The sequence below is a fragment of the Pseudorca crassidens genome, chromosome 5 (genome assembly GCF_039906515.1).
Source record: "Pseudorca crassidens isolate mPseCra1 chromosome 5, mPseCra1.hap1, whole genome shotgun sequence".
Lineage (NCBI taxonomy): Eukaryota > Metazoa > Chordata > Mammalia > Artiodactyla > Delphinidae > Pseudorca > Pseudorca crassidens.
Genome location: NC_090300.1, coordinates 139,075,575 through 139,098,546, shown reverse-complemented (window position 1 = coordinate 139,098,546; position 22,972 = coordinate 139,075,575). Strand labels below are relative to the sequence as shown.

The window sequence follows — 22,972 nt, the reverse complement described above, 5'->3', positions numbered from 1 at the left end:
CATAGTCCTCACTGCAGAAGCAATTGGAATGCTGCCCAAGTGGGAGGCCACATACTTGCCATTGCCAAGTTATTTTTTTCTTAAACTTTTTATTTTATGCTGGAGGATAGCCGATGAACAATGTTGTGATGTTCCAGGTGCACAGCAAAGCGACTCAGCCATACATATACATGTAGCCATTCTCCCCCAGACTCCCGTCCCATCCGGGCTGCTGCATAACATTGAGCAGAGTTCCCTGTACTGTACAGTAGGTCCTTGCTGGTGATCCACTTTAAATATAGCAGTGTGTACATGTTGATCCCATACTCCCTAATTTTTTTTTTTTTTTAATCATTGCAGATGGAACTCTCAGGATACAATACAGGGAGGGCTTTTTTCTCTTTTTTCCTTCCACGCTACCTATGATTAACCCCAAATACTGAATTCCGGAGCCAACTTCACCAATATTCTCCTCACTGAAGCAAAACCAAGTTCACCATATGGTCCTGCTTCTTTGTCTCTTTTCCCAAGCAAAGATTTTATCAAAAGGTAGTTGTTTCTTAACTGAACACGCTGCTGGGTGATCTGCTAGGATTCTTAGCATCTAGAAGCTTCCACTGAGTCATCTATAAGGTGGGGATAATTATATGAGCTTTAATGCATAGGATTGCTTTGGATGAATTGAGATAATAGATATCAAGGTGCTTTGTAAATAGTCTATCAAATAATAGAAATATAGAGATATGAAATTAGGTGAACAGAAAAACAATCAGGAAATTTTACTCTTGATATGTATATTATATTGTACAAAAATCTCAAGGATCTTAAATAAAATAATTATTTGTTTCTTGAAGGTACATTTCATCTCATACTTTCTTCCAGGATTGATGAGAAGAAAACCATAGAGAAAAACAGAGACATTTTAATCAGCCCCACTGTGAATCCATACTTTTAGAAAGTTTACTTTTTGCCATTAACATATCTTAATATTTTCTTTCCTACCGTTATACACCCTTCAGGCATTTTGGAAACAGACAAAAGGCAACCTTGACAGTTAAGAGAACTGAGTTTTATTTTAAGATCTATTTCTTTTCCAAAACCAAATACAGTTTTTCCTCTCCAGCTGTATTATTTCATTTTCTTTCCATGAAAGGCTTAGGGAGAATTGCAGAGATTGCAGGGCAGCTTGCTGAGTCCTTCTTTCTTTCTTTTTTTTTCCACCCGTGGCTTTTTATATATGCTGCTCGCCTGAGATTTCTGGATTAGATTGCAAGGAGGTGAAATATTACACCCTTGAGCCTTCGTGCCAGTTTCCCAGGAGGAGTCAAAACCTGCAGCTGCTCCAAGGTGGGAAACTTGCAAGGCTCCGGAGGCCGGCTTTCTGTCCTGTTCATTCGCGGACGTGCTGCTCAGAGCAGGTTGGGAGGAGAAACTCGTTCTATTCCGTGGGTGATTCAGCCAGTCTCAAAATAAATAAGTAGCCAAGTGCAGGGAGAAAGAACTGGAAACTGCTGAAATTTGAGTCTCGAGTGCTGAGCTGTTCTCGGAGCCACTCTGTTGAGCTGTAAGAGGAATCCTGAGCCCTGGGCAAGGGAGAGGCAGCCGCATGGAAAGACTGCTGGGAGCCCTAGATCCTGGCCCCGGCTGGTTCTGCAAAGCTCAGCAGCCTCCGTTTCCTCCTCCGCAGAACAAGAGAGAGAGAGGATTTGATGGTTTTAAGATCCTTATCAGCTTCTAAAAGTAAGGTTCGATGTCTGTAGGAGTGACTGCATCACCTCCACCACCACCCCACCCCCGCCAAGTGCATCACCCAACCTGGAGGAGAGCCCTGGCTTTGCAGCCAGCCCATCCACCTGGGGAACCAGATCTAGGGCTAAGAAGATGGGCAAGGGCCAGGTGGAGGGACGGGGGAAGGCGCAGTTACTCACACCCCAAACAGGGGAAAGAAATGGATAAAGGTCCACCCGGAGTGACATGCCATAAGGAGAGCAAATTATCCTAACTAGATTTCCCATGACTTTGGCACCATTTGAAAGAAAGAGGGAAGGAAGGGAGGGAGGAGAGGAAGGAAGGAAGGAAGGGAAAGAAAGGACGGGGGAAAAAAGTCATCCTTTTACCCACAAAGTGCTCAGTTGTGCAAGCTACAGAGCCCCAACCTGGCCAAATTCCGGAAGCTGGCCAGCCGGAGACCTCAGTGTTATTCCTCAGCCAACTTAAGAAAGATGGGTTGAGTCCTGTTGACCTCATTGCTGGATGTTTCTGAGTGAGGCTGCCTCTCCCCTTTGCCTCCTCGCAGGCTATGAGCAGTTCTTCACTACCTGCCTCACTTACCTATCTTCACAATCTAGCCGCAAACAGCTTGGGTTGACCACACCACTTCCCTATTGAAAGTTAATACTGTTTGACTCATTCTGTGTTACTAACCTGAAGCCAAAGAAAACAAGCCAGAGAATAACCGGCTTGTACGGAGCTTGGAAAGCTCTCAGAGGCCCTGCTTTCAAAATCCTATACAGTAGCTTTCCTATATCTTCGGGCCGCAGCTGCAAAGAAAATGAAGGAAGCAGAAGTGGTTTAAAAAAAAAATAAAAGTGGGGGTGGGGTGGGGAAGAGACAGGGAAGGGAGTGGGGGTGGCCCTCGGGCTGGGAAAAGACAAAGCATGATGACCTGCAGTTTACAAGGGCGCCCTCACCCAGTGGAGGTTATACTTTCACACAGCAGAGTGTTCGTACAGAAGAGGGACTGTTGACGGTGTGAAAAGGAGAGAAAGTTCAAAACACTGGTCCTGTTGCATTCATAGCAGAGCAGGGAGGCTGGGCCTACCGTGCCAGCCTTCCAGAGGCAGAGTCCCAAGGTAAAGACAGAAGGAGGAAGGCCTGTTGCTTTCCAATCTGGAAAGGATTGGGATGGCAGAATGGTGCCAGTGTTTTGGAGGGAAGTTCTGACAGCCTTTTTGTCCTTCACTCCAGACTCAGATGCGCTCATCAGGGTGAATAGGGGGCACTTGTGTCTTGGAATAAATGGAACTTTCCCTCCCAACGTTACGTGGCAAGCGTTGGGACCAACATTTTCATCACCGTGCTGTGACTCTTCAGGAGTCCCAGACAAAGAGCCACTGCCCCTTCAAGTAACTGAGGGGGGAGGACCCCTGCCCCACAAATGCTCCTACTCAGCTGTGGACAGTGGATAAAAGTTAGCCTGAGTGAGACTATCATCCCTAAAACAATCTGCCCGCTTCTTCTCTGGATGGTGTGAGGTAGGGATAATGGCCTGTTAAAAACAACCACTAGTCACTCTTGGCTTTCTTACTAGCAAGTGCTCAAGAGCTGTGAGCGGCCAGAGGGCCACTGTCCTCTTGTACCAGCCAAAGCCTGCTTAGCCATCTATTAAAGGACTTGGGTTAGGACTTCGGCTGGCCCCTTGGTCTCCTGCTGCCATGAGGCCAGCCCAGAATTCAGTGGGCATTTGTGACATGAGAGGAGATGGGAATCAGATACTGCTCCCCCAGGGACCAACAGGAGGGCTTTTAGGAATGGGAGGGAACTTTCCTTACCCTTTGTTAAAAACAAAGAGAAATGGCATGCTGCCCACTGCTAGATGTGCATCCCAGAGTAAGCCTAGCTCAGAGGGGGTGTTCATTCACTTACGCATTCATTCGTCACTCGTTCATTCACCCAGCATTGACTGGGGCACCACCCAACCTCCAGAGGGCCCTCGGTTTACCGCAGCCCTCTCTGAACAGGCTCGGGGCCCCTGGCTTTTATGCGTGGTGTGTGCGGGTACAGGAGGGGAGTGGAGACCCGCAGGGGTGTCAGAACGCCTGGTGGGGAGACCAGGAACGCCCAGGCAGCCTGATGCAGGAGGCGCAGCCTGTGGACTCTTCCCCCGGGCCTCGCCTGTCCTCCCAGAGCTAGCACTGCTGGGGACCTGGACTCCAAAGCCAGGTCAAAGCCTCGGGGAGTACTTCCTCTCACTTTGACCCCTGCCTCACCACCAGAACGTACCCTTCCGAAGTCACCTCCCATTCACAGAGCCTGTCCTTGGGGAGCAGGGACCATTCGGATAAGTGGATCACATGACCAACAGTTACCACTCTGGGTTACTTTCTGTTACCCTCTACCAGGGTTTTCTTGAGACAGTCTCTCCACCGAGGACGGGCTGACAGTCCCTGGAATCACAAGCTTGTAGAGGAGAATGAATCCGGAACTTGTGAGTTGTCTGCACCCTTCCACGGAGGTTGCCTCCGCCGCCCCCCAGAGGGCTGCCTCTGGTCAGGAGCAAAAGAAACCAGGAGGGTTCTCCGCTCTAAGCTACCGTGACCTCCTTAGTCACCAGACAGAAACAGGAGGTAACCCGTGGCGACCGATGACCACAGATCCTGACTCCTCTGCTTTTAGGGAGGCCCAGGTCTCCAAGAGCTCATGCATATGAGCTAAAAACTCCACTGCCTGTTACTGTGAGCCTGGAACTTCAGGAAATTCAGTTTTGTTTCTGTTTTTGTCCCATGAATTTTGAGGGCAAGGTTCGGGGAGGGATGGAGGGGGCGGGCCCTGTGTTGGCCTGAAGTCTGGGTTAGTTGTTGTTCTCGCTCTAGCCCCAGCCCGCCGCTTTGCTCTCCACGTTGGCTTTCTACACCATTCCTTTCGTGCTTTGCTCTAGCAGTTACGTCTTAGCCCACGTCTAGAGGGACATGGGACGCTTAGCCCACGTCTAGAGGGACGTGCGCGCGCACGCGCATATGTGTGTGTGTGTGTGTGTGTATGGGGATACTCTCTCCAGAAACACAAGGAAGCTGTAGCAGTGCCTTGCTTATACAGGGGTGCTACACTCAGCTCTGCACGAAAGGCCTTTTATCCATTCTTTTTTTATTTTAAGTTCTTGCTGATACGTTTATTATTATAATCACTACTTTTAATTTTGAAACTCTAAACAGTAAATTAACCCACAAGATCATATGCGTTCTATGAAAAATACGTTGCAATTTATTGTAAATATAGCATTACTATAAATACTAACACTATTGTATCCATTCTTTTTTATCTTTTTGTGTAATAAAGGGGAAAAAAATAGAGAAGACAAGTTTTATGGACGGTTTAACGTCTCATGAGTCAATTCTCCGTGAAACTCTCTATGTTCAGTTATGATATTTTTCCTCCCCAAGTAGTTTTCCTGAGCCCTCTACAGTTCCATTTCAGCTGGAAACTTTAGTTCACATTTCCTTTGCCCCAAATAAGTTCTACTTTCCTACAATCTAATGGAGGACAATTGGTTGGCACCAGTGTTCAGCCAGTCGGTCGGTCATTCAGTGAACATTTAGTGAGCCTACGGTGTGCGGGGTACTCTCCTATGCACTGGGGATACAGCTGTGGAGAAAAGAGACAACATCCCACCTTCATGGAGCTTGCAGCCCAGTGGGCCTAGACAGACTGTAAGTAACATTAATAAATGGTATGGAGAAAACCCAAGGTAAAGGGTCAGGGGTTGGCCAGGTTGGAGAGGGTTTGCAACTTAAACTAGGGTGTTCAGGAATTTCTCAGGGAGAAGATGAAATTTAAGCGAAGACTGGAAAAAAATAGGAGAGATCTGGTCCACAGGTATCTGGAGAATAAGTGTTCTGGGCCGAGGAAACAGCAAGCGCAAAGGCCCTGAGGCAGGCATATGGGAGCAGCAGCAAGATGGCCGGTGTGCCTGGAGCAAAGTGGGGAATTCAAACTGTCTGCCTTCTAGTCTAGAAAGCACGCTTAGCAAAACGCCAGCCTGACCCCTAAAACATGCGCTTCATGCCATGTGAGGGGGCAGTGCAGGACCACGGTTTGGGAAGACCGAGGATAGGGAAGCCCCGTGCACAGGTAGACTCAGGGGTCACTCACTTCCCTGTTGCCACCTGCAAGAGAACCAAAGCTCTTCTCAGCCAAAGGCATCGCCATCCCTGCTGGTGATTCTTCTGGGGTAAGGCATCACAGCTGCGGAATCCCTCAGTCAGTAGAAATGTATGGCCTAGGAAGTGGTGCGTCCTAGTGGATTTTCCCCACTGGCTTGGTGTGGTTTAGAAGGAGCATGAGCGAGGGGAACAGAAGCCCTGCACAGGGCGCATGGGTGAGGACGGGTGGACAATTGCACGGGTAGGTTGATAAGCATTAATCTCAGCCTTACATTCCTCTGGCCGCTGATGGGAAGGGGTGGGCAGGGAACCAAAGAGTATCATTATTTTCTAACCAATAAGACATGCAGGAAAATGAGACCCTGGATTAAGATTCAGCAGAGTGGTTTTCTTCCCAGCTGCAGCCCCTGACAACCTGCTAGCAGGCTTGAAGCTGAGTTTAATGGCCCACTCCCTCTGGATACAGCCTTTGGGCCATTATGGGGAAGGGGCAAAAACAGAATGGGATGCTCAGTGGGTACCAGGAAAGGCTCAGGGGAAGCTTGAGAGGGAAGGATCTGGGAAAACTGATGTCCAAGGTCACTAGTAACTGTTCAAAGGGCCACGGATGAAAGAGCAGGGGGCAGAGGGAGAGTGAATTCTCAGGATACCTTGTACAAAGCTGCCAGCCACCAGCACACCCAAGGGTCGGGCAGGCCAGGGAGAATCCCGGGTTCAAGACAGAGCTCTGAAGACCAGTCTCATGGCTCCCAAAGGTCAGGTATTTGCCTAAAAAAAAGAAAGAGAACTCTGAAAGTCCTAATGTCACATGAAGTTGTTCAAGAAAGCCCCCGCTTAGAGTCGTCTGACAGGAACCAGTTGAGTCGAATCGCTGCAGATGTAATTGCCGCGAATGCTTTTAGAGGCCCGCACAGTAATCCGTCTTAGTCCTTTAATTCCAGGCTTGCAGATAAGGAGGCTGAAGAGACTTGCTCTTGTCCGCAGGAAAGTTGGGTGGAAAAGCAGATTTACGATGGAGAGTTATTAACATCCAGACTGGCAGCCCCATTTCCCTGGTGCCATGCTGTATCTCTCAGGGAGAGAAGGATTACAGCATCCGCATTAGCACCCCCAGCCTTGCGGGGGCTCAGAGGTCTCAGCCGCTGCATTTCTGGAATGGACTCATAGCGTCCAAGTAACCCTTTTCTGCTGTTCCCCAAAGTCTTTCCTTAGACGGCAGGGCAGAAGTTGCTTCCTGCCTGAGAATGCTGGCTTCCCCTTGCAGCCCCACCTGATTATTGCAACAGCGACTCAGGGAGTCATCTCAGGGATGGTGGGAGAGAGACGGTCACAACCCACCTCTCTGCGGGCAGAGTTTTGGCATTTTCAGCCACTCTGTACAGCACACTGAAGAATTTAAAAACTTTTTTTAAAGGCCACAAAATAGTTATCACCAAAACAAGGCCATCACTCAGCGTCCATGGGCACTTAGTCTAAACACAGTTCTGGTATATTTGGTGTTTTAATTTCCAAACCCGGCAGATGAGAAGCATGTTGGAAGTATGTGCACCACAGGGACGAATCGCTGGCGCTCACACCCATGCTCCCAGGGTGGTGCCTGGACCAGCAGCCTCAGCATCACTGGGACCTTATTCTGAACTCACTGGCCCCATCCCAGCCCTGCCAGGACGTCCGGGTGATTCGGATGCCCTTGCAGACGTGTGAGACCCAGCTCTCTGCCAGGGGTCACCCCACGACTCTGGCTCTCTTCTGTTCTAAGGACGAGCCGGGAGCAGAAGTGGGACTGTAAAGGCAGAGTGTGCAAATCATGCAAGTGCCCGGGGTCCCTGTGATGGACAACCATGGGACATTGTGCGCCTCTCCTCTCTGTTACATGGGAGTCGTGGAAATGGGTATTTCTAGGTGCACGGAGCATGAGGTGGGGGGGGAAGGTTGAGGGAGTGGGTGTGTTTTCAGACCTGCCCTCTCTCTCGAGTTGACTGTGTGAGATTGGGAAAATGACATAACTTCTCTGACCTTCACTCCCACGTATGGGTTAAAAAACGAGGCTAGGGCTTCCCTGGTGGCGCAGTGGTTGAGAGTCCGCCTGCCGTTGCAGGGGACGCGGGTTCGTGCCCCAGTCCGGGAAGATCCCACATGCCGCAGAGCGGCTGGGCCCGTGAGCCATGGCCGCTGAGCCTGCGCGTCCGGAGCCTGTGCTCTGCAATGGGAGAGGCCACAACAGTGAGAGGCTCGGGTACCGCAAAAAAAAAAAAAAGAAAAAAAAAAAACGAGGCTAATTTCTCCAGCCCTTCTTCAGTTCAGAAGGACTCCAGCCTTGCGCTGTTTTCTAAGCTTAACGATATGGGAGGAGATAGAGGGGGGGAAAGTTAGGCTACCTGTGTACATGTAAAGTTGGATGATATATAAACATGTATTATAATATGTATTCTAATATAGTTACATATATCAGTATATATTTTATATCACATTATATATTGTGTATATAAGGTATATACAATCTATATATAATCTATGTATACAATTATATGTATAAATCTATGTAGATATCATCTATACACAATATATAATATGAGACCGTATTTCCCAACATTTAATTAGCCAGCAGATGGATAGGTTTGCAGTTAGGAAGGGTTTTTTTTAAAATAAATTTATTTATTTTAAATTTATTTTTGGCTGTGTTGGGTCTTCGTTGCTGCGTGCAGGCTTTCTCTAGTTGCGGCGAGTGGGGGCTACTCTTCATAGCGGTGCACAGGCTTCTCACTGCGGTGGCTTCTCTTGCTGCGGCGCATGGGCTCAAGTCGCGTGGGCTTAACTACTTGTGGCACGTGGGCTCAGTAGCTGTGGCTCGCGGGCTGTAGAGCACAGGCTCAGTAGTTGCGTCACACGGGCTTAGTTGCTCCACAGCATGTGGGATCTTCCCGGATCAGGGCTCGAACCCGTGTCCCCTCCATTGGCAGGCAGATTCTTAACCACTGCGCCACCAGGGAAGTCCTAGGAAGCTTTATTTCACCGCCTGCAAGGTACTTTGAGGAAGGATCACATCCATGTTCAGTACCAGTGCTTTAAAGTCCTAATGACTTTGATGACCCCAGAGCACTCTAACCCTGGGTAGAGTGTTAAACCAGGAAAAATGAGCTGTTCTCTACACGTTTTGGTTTCTTTTCCCTAGTCATAAAGAATAGCAAATTAAAGAAGGAAATGTCAATGTTCTTATACCCGGATATATGTCGTTAGTATCAGATTGATTGGCAAACATCTTTTGAAAAACCTATATCCTTTTGGAAGAATCACAGTGAGACAGATGGATGGAAGGAAGGAGATAGAGATCTATATACACACACATATAGACAGATATCCTTTTGGTCTCATCATTTTGCATCAATTTTTTTCAACTGCTCATCATGACACTGCTTTGAGTATATGCCTTTTCTAATATTTCTGCGGAGAATCTTTCAAGAAAACTACTAAACTCATATCAGAAACATGGACAAGCACTTTGATTGTCAGGAAATGATTCTCTCTACCCAGAACTTGCCAAGAAAAGGTAACAACTTAGCCTCATCTGTTTTCTTTCATAGAAAATCATATACAGATAGTCCCTGACTTAGGATGGTTCTACTTACAATTTTTCGACTTTACGATGGTGTGAAAGCGACACATATTCGGTGGAAACCACACTTCAAATTGTGAACTTTGCTCTTTTCCCGGGCCGTTGATGTGTGGTGTGATGCTTGTGTGATCAGCCATGCCATCTCAAGGATCAACACTGATACACTTAACCATTCTGTGCTCAGACGACAATTCTGTTTTTCACTTTCAGTACAGTATTCAATAAATGACTTGAGACGGTCAACACTTGATTACAAAATGGGCTTTGTGTTAGATGATTTTGCCCAACTGTAGGCTAATGTAAATGTGCTGAGAACGTTTAAGGTAGGCTAGGCTAAGCTAATTTGTTCGGTGGGTTAAGTATTTTAAATGTATTTTCAGCCTATGATATTTTCAGTTGAGGATGGATTTATTGGGACATTACCCAATTGTAATTCAAGGATGATCTGTGTTGTATTGCAGTTACCTACAGCCACAGATCAACAATGTTTCTTTGAAAAAGCACTTTGTTTGTCAGTGAAATATGCATATACCTACTCAGCCTATAGTTCTTATAGCAGAAAACTGAAAGCTGGTCTCATTATCCATCACAAATATCCTAACATTTAGGGATACCCGTTGGGCACCCATTCCAGAAGACGGCAGGACATATGTCTTTGGAATGAAGACGTAAAATTGAGCAGATGGGATTAGTTTGTTTTTATTCTTTTTTTGTTCTTTTGGCTTCGTATAGTTTTGCATATATATAAAATTCTAATCAAGTACTTTTTGGAAAATGTGAAAATAGTAATAGAGAAACGTAGTTTAGGGTCTCTTTCAACTCTGCTAAAGATTCAGTAAGATGTCCCAGTATGAAATCTTGAGGTAGCCACTATTTTCAGGACCACCACGTAGACATACACAGCTGACTTCCAACGTGTTCAAAAAGCCAGGCTGCCAGCATGCACGTGTTTGAGGCTTCATTGCGTAATTCTACCACCGGGGTTGAATTCCCTATTGCCCTCTGAGGCCCAGTAGTCAGTAAGAAAGAAGAAAAGTGAATTTGATCGTGGACATTTTCCATACTCCTGTATTTAAAATTCAGGGGGCTAATTGCACACAGATACAGGAAACTGGAGACATAACGCACTCATTTCCCCCAGCTTGAAAGTTTATATCAGAAGCTTCTACGTTTCACGCAAAACATTGCTCTTTGGCACACGAAATCTGATGGTTTCAGAAAAGAGGAATTAGGTCTTCCTTTGATCTAGCTTATAAACACATCAGAACCACACCTTTAATATGATAATGCTTTTTATTTCCCCCGTGCCTTGGTGTTATAGCTCTCTAGCACTAGTAGTGAGGAAGGGGCCCAGGGTTCCTTGGGAGGGCAGTAACGCTCTTACTTACTCTGTGGATCACAGCACGGGGAGGGTGTGAGATGAACTCTCATCCCCTCCTCCAGCATTAAACTCAGCCCTGCAACTCTCAGGGCTTAAGAAATAGCTTAGAGTGAAGAATTGTTTTCTCTGAGAGCTATGCCCGAACGTTCCTAGTAGAGCAGACAGTCATCAGTTAATCTCTGTAAATGACTACGGCTTTGGCAGGTGTCAGCTGGTGCAGAAGTTGCTCACGTGTTGAAAGCTTTCTTTTATTTTGTTTTTTAAGCATAGGGCAATGAGAGGGGTCTCATAAAGAAAAAGTAATCTCACGTCGCTCCTGGCCGCAGTAGTGGCTGTCACCTGCAATGACTTATTCCCGTTTGGTTTCTTGGTGGTGTGTGATGGCACTCAAGATTGGTGACTGAGGCAGACACAATGGAAGGCCTCTCTTCAAAGGCTGGCCGGAGACTCCAAAGCTTTGCCAACCGGCATTCTTTCTGAGGAGGTAGAACTTTCCAGAATCATTTGTCCTGCCTTCTTCCCTGCTTGACCCCTAACACCAGGTCATGGTAGGCATTTAAAGGGCTGAATTACTACGCCTGGGATGGCTTTTGAGTTGGCATTGTTTGCTCTTCTACGAGAAAACTTCAGATTTTTCAGTCTGACCATCGGGAAGCCGAGAATGTATCACAGAGATAAGAGGAAGGAGGAGTCAAGGGAAGCTCCATCCAGGGACCACAGATGAGTCCATGGTGGACCGAAATAGAATGTTCTAGAAAAAGATGTTTTCGTACTTCTGAGGGAAAGGGACGACAGGGGTTGTTCCGGGACCTGGCCCCATGGCCTTTCGCCCACAAGGCCGGTGCTTAAAATACTCAGCGGGTAAGAGGCCTCTCACATGTGTGCTGGGCCCATGTGACTCAGGCTGCCTTGTGTTCAGACCGAGTACTGTGGGCTGTGCGGCTGAATCAGAGTCCAGATTTGCCTTGGTGACACATGAAAAGAGGGAGCGTTGCATTTGAACTACACAAATATTATGCTTAAGTATTTTTCCTCATCTCGGAGCCAAAACAGGTCTTGTTCATGATAAAATCACTGCAATATAGTGCGTCCTTTTTCTGGTCTGGAATTTGAGACAGTGTCAACTGTGCCATGGGGCCTGGCAGCAGGAAGAAACGGCAAACCACGGAGATTTGGAACCATAATACAAGTTATAAATTTTAATTTTATAATCGTAGCAGCAGGAGCTGGGCTAAAATATACGTCTCCCACCCCGACTCCCACGCCGGGCTGGGGGGCATGGAATCAAGGGATCTTCTTCCTCACTGAGGACTGGGTCGGGTGTGCGAAAGGGCACTTGAGCGTGGCAGCAAGGAGGCTGCTTCTCCAATCTTGGTTTGAGGCCAGTTGACAGTCCGGCGAGGGTTTTGTGAAGTTGGTCAGTGACTCTTCGAACCATCCTGGTTCAACGTAAGGAGGAGGGCAGCCTCTCTGAAAGAGGAATGAATCCACCGCCACCACCACCCCCCCCGCCCCCCGTGGCTACATCAGTACCTGGGAGCCTCAGCTCTGCTCGACAAGCCTGAGTCTCTGGTGTAAAGACATTTTGATGAAGGATTAAGGCCCAACCCCCCTGGCCCTTCTTGAGTGAATGGCCTCTGCCCGCTGCTATCACCGTGATAGCAATTTAGACCAGGAGCGAGGCGAGGATACTTGCTGTGTCTACAGATGCTGAGGGGCCCGACTCCCCACCCCGGATCCCTGAGCCCCCTGGGGAAGCCCGGCCAACCTGCTGGCGGCTCCCTTTGGGCTCCAGTGGGCCCGGCCTGCTGGGAGTCTTGGACTGGACAAGGCCGAAGCTGGGGAAGTCGGCTTCAGGGAAGAAAGGATGCTCATGCAAAGCTTGCTAGCAGAGGAGAGGGGCCACCCGTGCCCTGCACTTAACAGGAAATCTGACCTCCCAGGGCTGTGGGCTTGCAGCCACACCTCGCTTCCTGTTAGAAGGGGCGCGCCTCTAAGCTCCAGGGCCCACATTGCTGCCTCTGAAACCTGCCCGGGGTTGGGTGTGCAGCTGGGGCAGCTGTTCCGATGCCACTGGCAGGCCTCCTTTCCTGGCCAAGTGCCAACAGCGAATGCCCCTTCTCTCCATGCCGCCACCGCCACCAAGCCCCACGTGCCCACCGCATCCCGCCCAGGGGAGATGGGCACAGAGGGTTGAGCTGGGTGCCGGGGCCCAGTTTGGGCAGAGCGCCCAGCGGCCAGTGTGACAGAAGGGGCCCCAGTCTGCCGTGGGGACAGCGGCCCCGAATCCCCCCCCCCCCCGACCCCGGGAGCAGCTAACTGTGCAGATCTCCAGCAGATCCACGCTGGGGGTGAGGGGAGAGGGAGGGGAAAGACGAGAAAAGCCCGAGTTTTAGCAAATCCACGGTACCTCTTCTGATCTCTTGCCTCCCTCTCCCCTCCCCACCCCCTCCCCGCAATAGGACATCGTCAGAAACTAGATGATCAGACCAAGCCCGGGAGCTTGTCCTTTTCCGAGCGGCTCAGTGAACTGGAGCAGCTGCGGCGCACGGCCATGAGGGTCAGCCCACACCATCCGGCCCCTACACCCAACCCTCGGGCCTCCTTGAACCACTCCACTGCCTTTAACCCTCAGCCTCAGAGTCAGATGCAGGGTAAGTACCCGGACGGACAGAGCCCGCTTCCCGCCTCACCCTTGGGCGGAACCCACCCGGGCCGGTTGTGGCTCCTCGTCCGCACTCAGAAACGGCTGGTCCCCGGACCAGCAGCCTGGCAGCTTGTTAACAGCAGAGTCTTCGGCCCGCCCCAGACCCACTGAGTCTGATCTGCGTGGTAACAAGATCCCCAGATTGAAAGGCACTGCTACAGAGGGTATAGAGAGGATATGGACAGATATGTATCGCTGTGTAGATCAGATCTCGAATTTTTTAAGCTTAGCTTTGGCTAGGTTATTTTCTTACCTCCTCAGCTTGAAGACACACACACACACACACACACACACACACACACACACACACACACACACACACACACACACACATACATCAGGCCAGGTGAAGGTCAGGATGTTTCAAGTTCTTACTGATTACTTGAGGGGTTTGTATTTACTATACGTTCTTTGGCAAATATAAAGAAATAGGAGGAGTGTCTGGACGCCACCCCATCAAGGGTATTCATTGCAATTCGTAAGCCTGCAATCAATAAAGAAGGCGGGTTATCCCCCCTCCCACCGTGGGGTTAGCTGGCAATTGCAAAAACACTGTAAAATACAGTAATTGCATAAAACCCACTGTGCCAAATTAGATAATACACAGAGTTCATTTACACTGTAGAAAGCACTGACGTCAATGATTATTTGCTCTGTGATACCATGTCAAATTTCCGAAAGGCAGTCGTTTTCTCGGTGCTGTGCAGGACACAGCTGTGTATGGTAGGGTCACAGTAAGATTCCTTTCTCAAAGGGTCAGGCTTGTTTAACTCGAAGGAAGAGATAAGCAACACATCTGGGGGAAAGGGCAGGTGGCCAGCAAGGGGAATGCTCCTTGCCCTTCTGGGACAGCAGAAATTAGCTTTCCCGGGTGTTTTCTCTGTTTGAGTTGTATTGTGAGATGTGCAAGCATCCTAAGTCCTTTAGGGTTTCCAGCCCGTGGGTTTCTTTTGGGATTAGCACATGTGGGGCTCTTAAAGGCACACCCACCCTCTTTCTCAGAGCCCGATGGTCCATGCCATTCACTCTCACAGTCATGATTCTGGGGGAAGTTATTTTTATTTGCGGGGGAAATTCCCAGAGAACTCCTCCCATAAGATACTATGCAGACAGCTGTTAAGTGGCCTCTCTGTAGAGTCGCCCTTTTGTGGACCACAGAAACCTCAGCTTGATTTTGGGGGGCTGCCTCTCATCTACAGTTTCATCTTAGGTGTATTTAAGAAGAGGTCCCATGAAACCATTGGTGTCCTGGTGCTCAATCATTGCATACTTATTCAAAATATGCATATAGATTTTTTTTTAATTCCAAAATGCAAGTGTGTATGAGAAATTAGATGAAACGGCACATTAAGTGAGAGAGATGGGCTTGAGGGGAAAATGCCACTTTTCTTCTAAATAGAATAAAATTCTCCAGGGGATGGCTGGATCTTGTGTTTAGGGCCATTTACATTCATTTATGTCATCTTCAGGATTCCATCTGTAACATCTAAGAGGAGACTTCTGTTCTCTTATTCTCTCATGACATAACTGACCATTTCTACTACTAGGTTGATAAAGGGATTTGCCTTTTTCTACTGCTATTGGAACTAAAAATAGTAAGCATTTTGAAAGGCAATGGAAAATGTAACCACATGGGGGCAAGTGGAAATCGTCACCGTGAATTCGGCTTGGTTTCAGTTTTGGTGAAGAGTGAATCAGATCTGATTTCCCTCCTGGTCAGATACACTCTCTTTACCAAGAAGAAAACGGCAGGGTGGGGTGTTGAATTCTTGTCCTCAGCAGCCAGCATCTCTCAGGCGGAGGCACTGCCACGGACGGGCATTCCTCAGCTCTTTGGAATACTGTACGCTTAGCAGAGTATCAGGTTTAACCCCGTTTCTTGTTCCTTTTAAAAACTTTGTACTTCTGCAACATCTAAGTAATAATAACTTGCTTTTAGAGTGCCTTGGAGGCTTAGCTGCTACTCGAGAGAATGTGTTAACTACATCGCTGACGTTCTTTCCTTCCAAAACATGATTTGCCGTTCAGGGTGTCACTTGTAAAATTGTAGGAACAACTTTTAAAAAATAAGTATCTGGGAGATTTTCATGTAAATCTACTTTTCCTTATTCTTTCTTTCTTTTTTCCATAAGGAAATGCTTTTTTACCTTCGTCCTGTTTTGAGTAGACCCTTGGGAGTTTTTTCTCCCTGAAGTTAGAAAGTTAACAAGGATAACAGTAAAGTCTCTTTCAGCCAGAACCTTCATTTTGTTCTTGATGGACAGGAAAATGGTTATTTTCCCAGCTTAGCGCTAGAGCTTCTGTATTATATTTAAGAAGATGCTTTATATAAAAATTCAGCATGTGTTTATGGCTCGCTTTGAAATGGCAGCAGTAGTTGGAAGCAAAACCTCCCCAAAGTAGTCAGAGCAGTTTTACAGCAGTGCCGTACCAATGTGTGGATGTATTCAGCCCGGCGGAGTTGTCGACAGTTACGGGCTCGGAGAGATCACGAGTTGATAGGCTGCTACACCCTGTCTTGCTAGGATTTCATCAGAGGGTCATGCCTGGCCCTTTAACTCCTTCAGTACGAAATCACAGATATAGAATAATGCCTCTATGTATCTAGAAGGAGATGTGCTTGAGAATCACCCAAAATAGCCATCTCAAATGATCTGAAGCAGGGTGCAGATGGGAAAGGGGGCCAGGTTGCCATGCCACCAAACCACTGTTTATTTGTTGAGGTTTCAGCTATAAAAGGGCTGAGGTTAATTTCAACTTCCTACTTTACCAGGTCTTTAAAATTGAACAGAAAGCCATTTTGTCGTGGCTACGCGTTTAAGTAAGTCAGGACATCATCATGAACTTCTACAGCCGAGTTTTAGAATTCTTTTACAGTCACGGGAAAGAAAACTGACACATGTCCCTTTCCAAGATGGACCAGGGCAGAATCTAGACCCACAGGGCACTGCTGCCGATGCGGCCACACCTACCCCCTAGAGATGGCTTCAGGCAACCCGAGCACGTCATTTTAAGACTCTGACTCCTGATTTACCAAAAATGATGAACCACATTTAAGCTACATAAGTCCCTCCTTTCTGGGAAAATGGAGACGGGGTAAAATCTACTGGTGCAGAAAACCGTCAAAACCAGAGAAACTAAGAGGCCGAGTTTTGTTCTTGTGTGTGTTGCCATCAACATCGAGACACGAGGTTTAACTCTTTAATTGGAACAGTTATGACATATTTTGAAACAAGTCAGACCTTTTGTGTACATTGTGTTATACCTACAATCCTGTGGTGTGGTTCACAGACAGAGAAACTGAACCTCAGAGGTTAACAACTGCCCAGATCTCCAAGGTTGGAAGTGAAGGACTTGGACTCAGACGCAGACCTTTCTGGCTCCAAAGCCAGTCCCGGTGGGTGGCAGTTTCTCCCCGGCTCTCACTCTTGGATCAAGGATCAATTAGACACAGGGCTGACCAGTGTCAAGTAAAATCCCAATCACCAAAGGGGAGACAGGAGCAGTGCTAGGCTGGCCACTCACCCGGCAGGCCTGTAAAGACTGTGTTCTATTATCACTAGGTGTTGATAATAATAACTTTAGGGCTGGACTCTGTGGTGGGCATCTGAATAAATTCCCTCCTTTGGAGATGTGTACATTTGTTTTTAAAGATGGGGAGAAAAGAAAACTGAACGCAGAATAATGACTCTCTAAGCATGAGTGAAGGAAGGATGCGGGGGCAGCGAGAGAGCTTCCCAGCCACTCTGTTTACTTTATTGGGGTAACTGCCTGGCCTTCTTGCATGAAAGAGTCTCGCTTGTGGGGTCCATTGGGACCGAGGCCTTCTTAACCTCCAGACTCCGGCAACATCTGATCAGCCTGCAGGAGTGTGGGTGCCTTGCTCTAAGACTTCTGTATGTCCAGAGGGGCCTTGACCTCTTAAATCACCTCCTGAATTTTAGTATTCCGAATGATTTTGTTTTGCTAGTGAGTTACCCTACAAGTTAAAGTTACTTTGGATACACCATTTTCTGGTGCCTGTTGTCTGTGTAGCTTTTTGAGATACTGAATCTCAGCTGTACCAGGTTACTTATGTCAATCTTTATCAGCTGGATTGACGAAAGAAAACAAAAAACAAAAAAAGAACCTTTTCACTTTTCTGTAGGAGGAGAGATAAATGCCCTTTCCAGCCTCAGGGGTAAAATATCAAAATGCACAACGTCTCTTCCCTCCCCTTTCCTCTTTCTCTGTCTCTCTCTCTCCTTCCTCTCTCTTCTAGCAATTCTGGAAGCTCAAAAACAAAGTGGGTGGGAGGGCAGGGGCGGGAGCTGTTGGAATACCTTGGAGGTAGAGGCTACCCTCAGTCAAACACCGGACGTTCTTCTGCGTAAAATCTGCAAATGGTCATGGTTACACAAAGCAAAATATTCAGGGTGCTAGAAATCAGCTTACAAGACATGCTGTGAACATGAAAAGGGAGTGATCTAAAAATAACTCTTATCTAGGTATAGTAGAGTTTGAGAGCCTTTCAAGGTCTACAACACCAGAATCTTACACGGAAAACAAGCCTGAATCGGGTGTTCCCATGAATAAATAAAAATAAATAAATGTAAGAAGGAAGGGGGGCAGGGAAGAGAGGAAAAACAGTGGAATGAACTCAAAATGAAGAGCTTTCGCGTGGGGTGTAAGCGGGTTGGTGGGCGCTGCAGCCGCATCCCCCTTCTTCCTCACCAGCAGGCAGAGAGGTTACAAGTTACTAGAACTAGAGGAACTGAGAACTCAGTTACTGTTTTCCGTCTTCTGGGCTGATGCCACATAAACAAAGTTTAAGGAAAGCTTGAAAAGCCCCTGCTAATCAATTGCATCGTAGGCATTTAAAAAATGGGGATGAAGGATGGGGAGAAAGCTAAGTCTTCATTTTTTTCCTTTAAAAAAGGCCCTCGGGCCTTGGCTTCCTAATCCGCCTGTGGCCTTTGTTGAGTCTGATGTGGCTGCAGCGTGTCAGCTGCCCTTGCTTCCCATCCGCTGCCTGGAGTGACTTACGGAGCGGTGCTCAGAGTGGTGACCAGCCTTACGTTTCCTCCGTGCTCTATTTATGGACGGAACGGTCACCAACACAGAACTCCCTTGAACAGCACTGCTCTGATGCCTGTGATGTCTTTACAAGCACCCCTCAGCTAAGTACTTAATAAACCAGCCCTTCAAAGGAGCCGCCAACCTCGTGAGCTGTCAGCACCCTAGTAATCATAAACCACATTTTAGTGGGACCGCGTTTTCAGACCAAGTGTTTTCATGGATGTCACTCAAGGTGATCAGACCACGCTTTCCAGAGCATGTTGTTAATGCCTGTGGACATCTTTTCTAACTAGAGGAATGAAGGGTTCATTTTAGGGTTTGATCCTAATGATAAAATATTCCTTCCATGGATTTGATACCTTCTGAAATGTTCCCTTCTTCTTGTGATCTGTGGGCCAGCACACACTCAGTTATTATTATCAACACCTAATGATAATAGACACACGCACACTCACACGCACACTCACAAATGCACAAAGGTTTTGTTCAAAAGAATAAGTGTTTAACAAAGCTGTGGTTGGAGCACTTATCTGTCATCAGTGGTACAACAGCAGGAAGGTTAAGCTGAAAATCTCTCGTCCAAGAAAGATAGCAGAGTCTGGTGGCTAAGAATGAGGGCTCAACAGGCAGGCCACCTTGGCCCAAAACTGGCCTCCACCACGTATTACCGTAGGACTTTTGGCAAGTTACTTAACCTCTTAAAGCCTCACTTTCCCTATCTGCAGAATGGGAGTAATAATTGTACTTGGAGATCCTAGAACCACTGTGAAAGGTGAAGCAGTGGGCATGAGAGCCAGCCCATGGGTAACACTTAGTAACTGTGGGCTTTTATCATCAGCAGCACCACACCATGTCTATTAGTTTCCTGTGATTGCTGTAACAAGTTGCCACAAACTCGGTGGCCTAAAACAACAGACATTTATTCTCTTCCAGTTCTGGAGGCCGGGATCCAAAATCAAGGTGCCCTACTCCCTTTGAAGTTCCCAGGGAAGGATCCTTTCTTGTCTCTTGCAACCTCTGGGGGCTCCTAGTGTCCCTTGGCTTGTGGCCGCATCACTCCAATCTTCGCCTCCATCTTCACATGGCCTCTTTCTCTGTGTCACCTCCCGCTCCTTCTCTAAAGACACTTGTGATTGGAATTAGGCGCCCTCTAGATAACCCAGATGATCTCATCTCGAGATCCTTCACTTAATTACATCCGCAAAGACCCGTTTTCCAAATCAGGTCACGTTCACAGTTCCGTGGGTCGGAGCATGGACATACCTTTGCAGGGCCACCATTCTACCCATTACACCAAGGTGGAACGGATACAGGGCATCAGGTGAGTCCAGAGATCACTTTCCCTTGTCCACTCCCCCAGAACAGATATGATGGGCAGGTAACTGTGAACTCAAGTGTCTTCTGCCACGCATAATCAAGCACATCTTCCAGCTACTCTCACTTCAGGCCATCATTTACTGGAACTCAGTATCATGGTACTTTTATTTTCCAGCCACGAGAATGTATGTTTTTTTTCTACATGAGATCAGATATTTAACATTTTCTAGACACCTATGCTGATGGAATCAGAGGGCCCAGCAGTGATAGAGAAAAGGGATTCTCCCCTGTGTCATGGGAGCCGTGAAAAGCAGGAGGCTTGGGTGCCTCTGGCCCTGGCCCCCAAAAGCTCACGACATCGCAGCTGGGAGTAAGCATAGGGACAGAAGATGACACGGGGACCACAGCCAGCCAGTTGGGAGGGACTCAAGAATGTGGTCGCCTGGAGCTCAGCATATCACTGTTGTTTTGAACAAGCTGCCTTGTTAAAAATGGCTTTATTGCGAGGTGCTGTTGACCAGAAACCCATTGCTAAAGGCTGGTGATTCACTTTGCATATCTCATAATCCCACATTTACAAATCACCCGAAGATAGCCTTTCACATTTGGATATTTAAAAACAAAACTTTGACTGCGGCCGTGAAGTAGTATCAAAGTTTACCAAAAGTTTGTACCAAGAGAGGGGCAAACAATATACGCCGATAAGGGGAAAAAAAAAGGCTCTGGTGAGAAAACGACCCATTGTGTTTTCTTGTCGGTTGTAGTTCTCCAAACGGAGCTGGTTTTCCTCATTTGCATTATTTTTCCTCACATCATGGAACAGAAATGCAGGCCCACTGTAATTCAGTTATTTTAGGGCTCTTTAAAATTCAACACATATGATTTAAATAATGCTGAGGAACTGTAATTACGTCTATCTTCCCTTACTTCCCTCTGACCCTCGGAGCACTGCAGCCTGACTTTTAGGGGGAAAATGTAGGGAGGCAGGGGGGTTATCAACTGTTCAGAGACACCTCAGTGTGTATTTGTATTATATTTTCACATTTTATTTGCAAAGCTTTAGCCCTACGTGAGCTTTCCTTTTTTTTTTTTTTAACATCTTTATTGGAGTATAATTGCTTTACAGTGGTGTGTTAGTTTCTGCTTTATAACAAAGTGAATCAGCTATGCATATACATATATCCCCATATCTCCTCCCTCTTGCGTCTCCCTCCCACCCTCCCTATCCCACCCCTCTAGGTGGTCACAAAGCACCGAGCTGATCTCCCTGTGCTACGTGGCTGCTTCCCACTAGCTATCTATTTTACATTTGGTACTGTATGTATGTCCATGCCACTCTCTCACTTCGTCCCAGCTTAACCTCCCCTTGTCCTCAAGCCCATTCTCTACAGAGCCCTACCTGAGCCTTCTTATTATTGAACAATTGCTTTCAAAGCCCTAGAACAGCTCAATTGTTATGGAGATTAAAGATCTGGATTGCAAAACTCCTGTAAATAAAGTCTTCACTGACAAACCCAGTTTCCTAGCATAGACTTTTCTTCCATAATCTCCTTCTGGCAGAACATTTGATGTTTTGATACTAGAGATTCAGTTACCAGCCACAGTAAATAAAACAAAATAATAATAATTAAAAAAAAAACCCAGTATAGAACGCACCCTAAAAACAAACATTGGCCAATCATGTTTATTTTCTGTTTCTTTGGGCACTCCTGACAATTGATAGGGGGGAGGAAAAAAGGAATGTACCACTTCTTATCCAGTTGATTGTTGAGTATCAAGCTATGGAAAGTCTTCAGATGGAGTGTTAGCTAATTCAGCCTCTCCCAAATGGCATGGAATATAACATTTCTTGTTTAAAAGAAATGAGCATGTTTCCAGGGAAAACAGAACCACGGCACCAAGCCCCCGAATGAGCCATGGGTAGGAGAGAGAATCATTGGGCAGAAAAGACAGTGCTTTCCTCCAGACTCAGGCTCAAGGGCCCACCGTGATTTCACACCACCTAAGGGTCAGGTTTGGGGATAAGAACATTCCAAGCATTTCAAGATTGTCAAAACATCCTCCAGTTGCAATCAGTAGCAAGAGTTAACTGTCCCTTTTGTAAAGTTGATTCTCCTTCTTAAGATGGGACCCCCTGCTTTCCCACCTGGAGGAAGCGTGAACAAGAGGGTGGAGGAGGTAGTGGGGGACTCTGATCTGTGCATCTCAGGTCACTTAACAGCTCGGGAAACCTGAGCATTAAAACACTCGCCAGCACGGACTGAAATAGGGCTTATTTCTGCACACCACGGGTCCTTCCACCCAGTGTCACTGGATCTGAGCCTCCACAAGTCGATGTTATCAAGTCTGGCTAACAAGATCTGGGTCCTTCTGGGAGCGTGAAGGAGGATGCGCTATGGTCCTTCTGCCTTGGCATCTGGGGGTGACCACCCAGGTGTCGAAAGAGCAGAGCGTCCCTAGGGAAGGCGTGTGAGGAACTGAGGGGCCCAGGTGAGTCAGCACTACTCTGGGTGTCAGCAGCTCACCCATCTGGGGCAGTGAAGTTTCCCAGATCCGTAACTTGCTGGTTCCTGCTGCAGAAGAAGTCCTCTTTGCCCTCCAGCTTTATGTGCTCAACCTGATCATCCCAAGGCCAGATCAAGACCGAGAGAGCTTATGCTATGCATCTTGGGAAGGGCTACACACATACACTTGCTTGGGAGGTTTCAAAAGAATATCTCGGGGTAAAAAGGGAGGAAGGAATAATCCGACTAGTGATTGCGCTTCTTGGAGTTGTAGGTCATACAAGGAAGAGAACGTGATTGTCTTATTACATCTCCTGGGGGTTATCTCACTGTTGCGGCCACTCATGCATGCTCCATTAGTGCATCTCTCTGTCCATGTCAGATGGCAAATTATATAACGATAAAGTTATTAAAATATCTGTAAAAGTCAGCACAAGCTCAAGGGCTCGACTTGGCATTTCTACCCATTAAGTAGTTTATTTGCATTGTTCCTCTCAGGGTCTGTTAATCTTCATCCGTACTTTGTTGTCAATT

General features: G+C 47.2%; 1 protein-coding gene across 3 annotated transcripts in view; it reads left to right on the top strand.

Annotated features, from left to right (window-relative positions):
• The window catches only part of RUNX1 (RUNX family transcription factor 1), a 247,017-nt gene that overhangs the window by 190,483 nt on the left and 33,562 nt on the right, over positions 1–22,972 (top strand). For 2 of the 3 annotated variants that reach the window (XM_067739429.1, XM_067739430.1), the window contains one exon: positions 13,315–13,506. The exons of the other annotated variant lie outside the window; for it this stretch is intronic. In XM_067739429.1, coding sequence (XP_067595530.1) covers positions 13,315–13,506 — 192 coding nt within the window. The remainder of the gene's footprint in view (positions 1–13,314; positions 13,507–22,972) is intronic. 3 annotated transcript variants of the gene reach the window in all.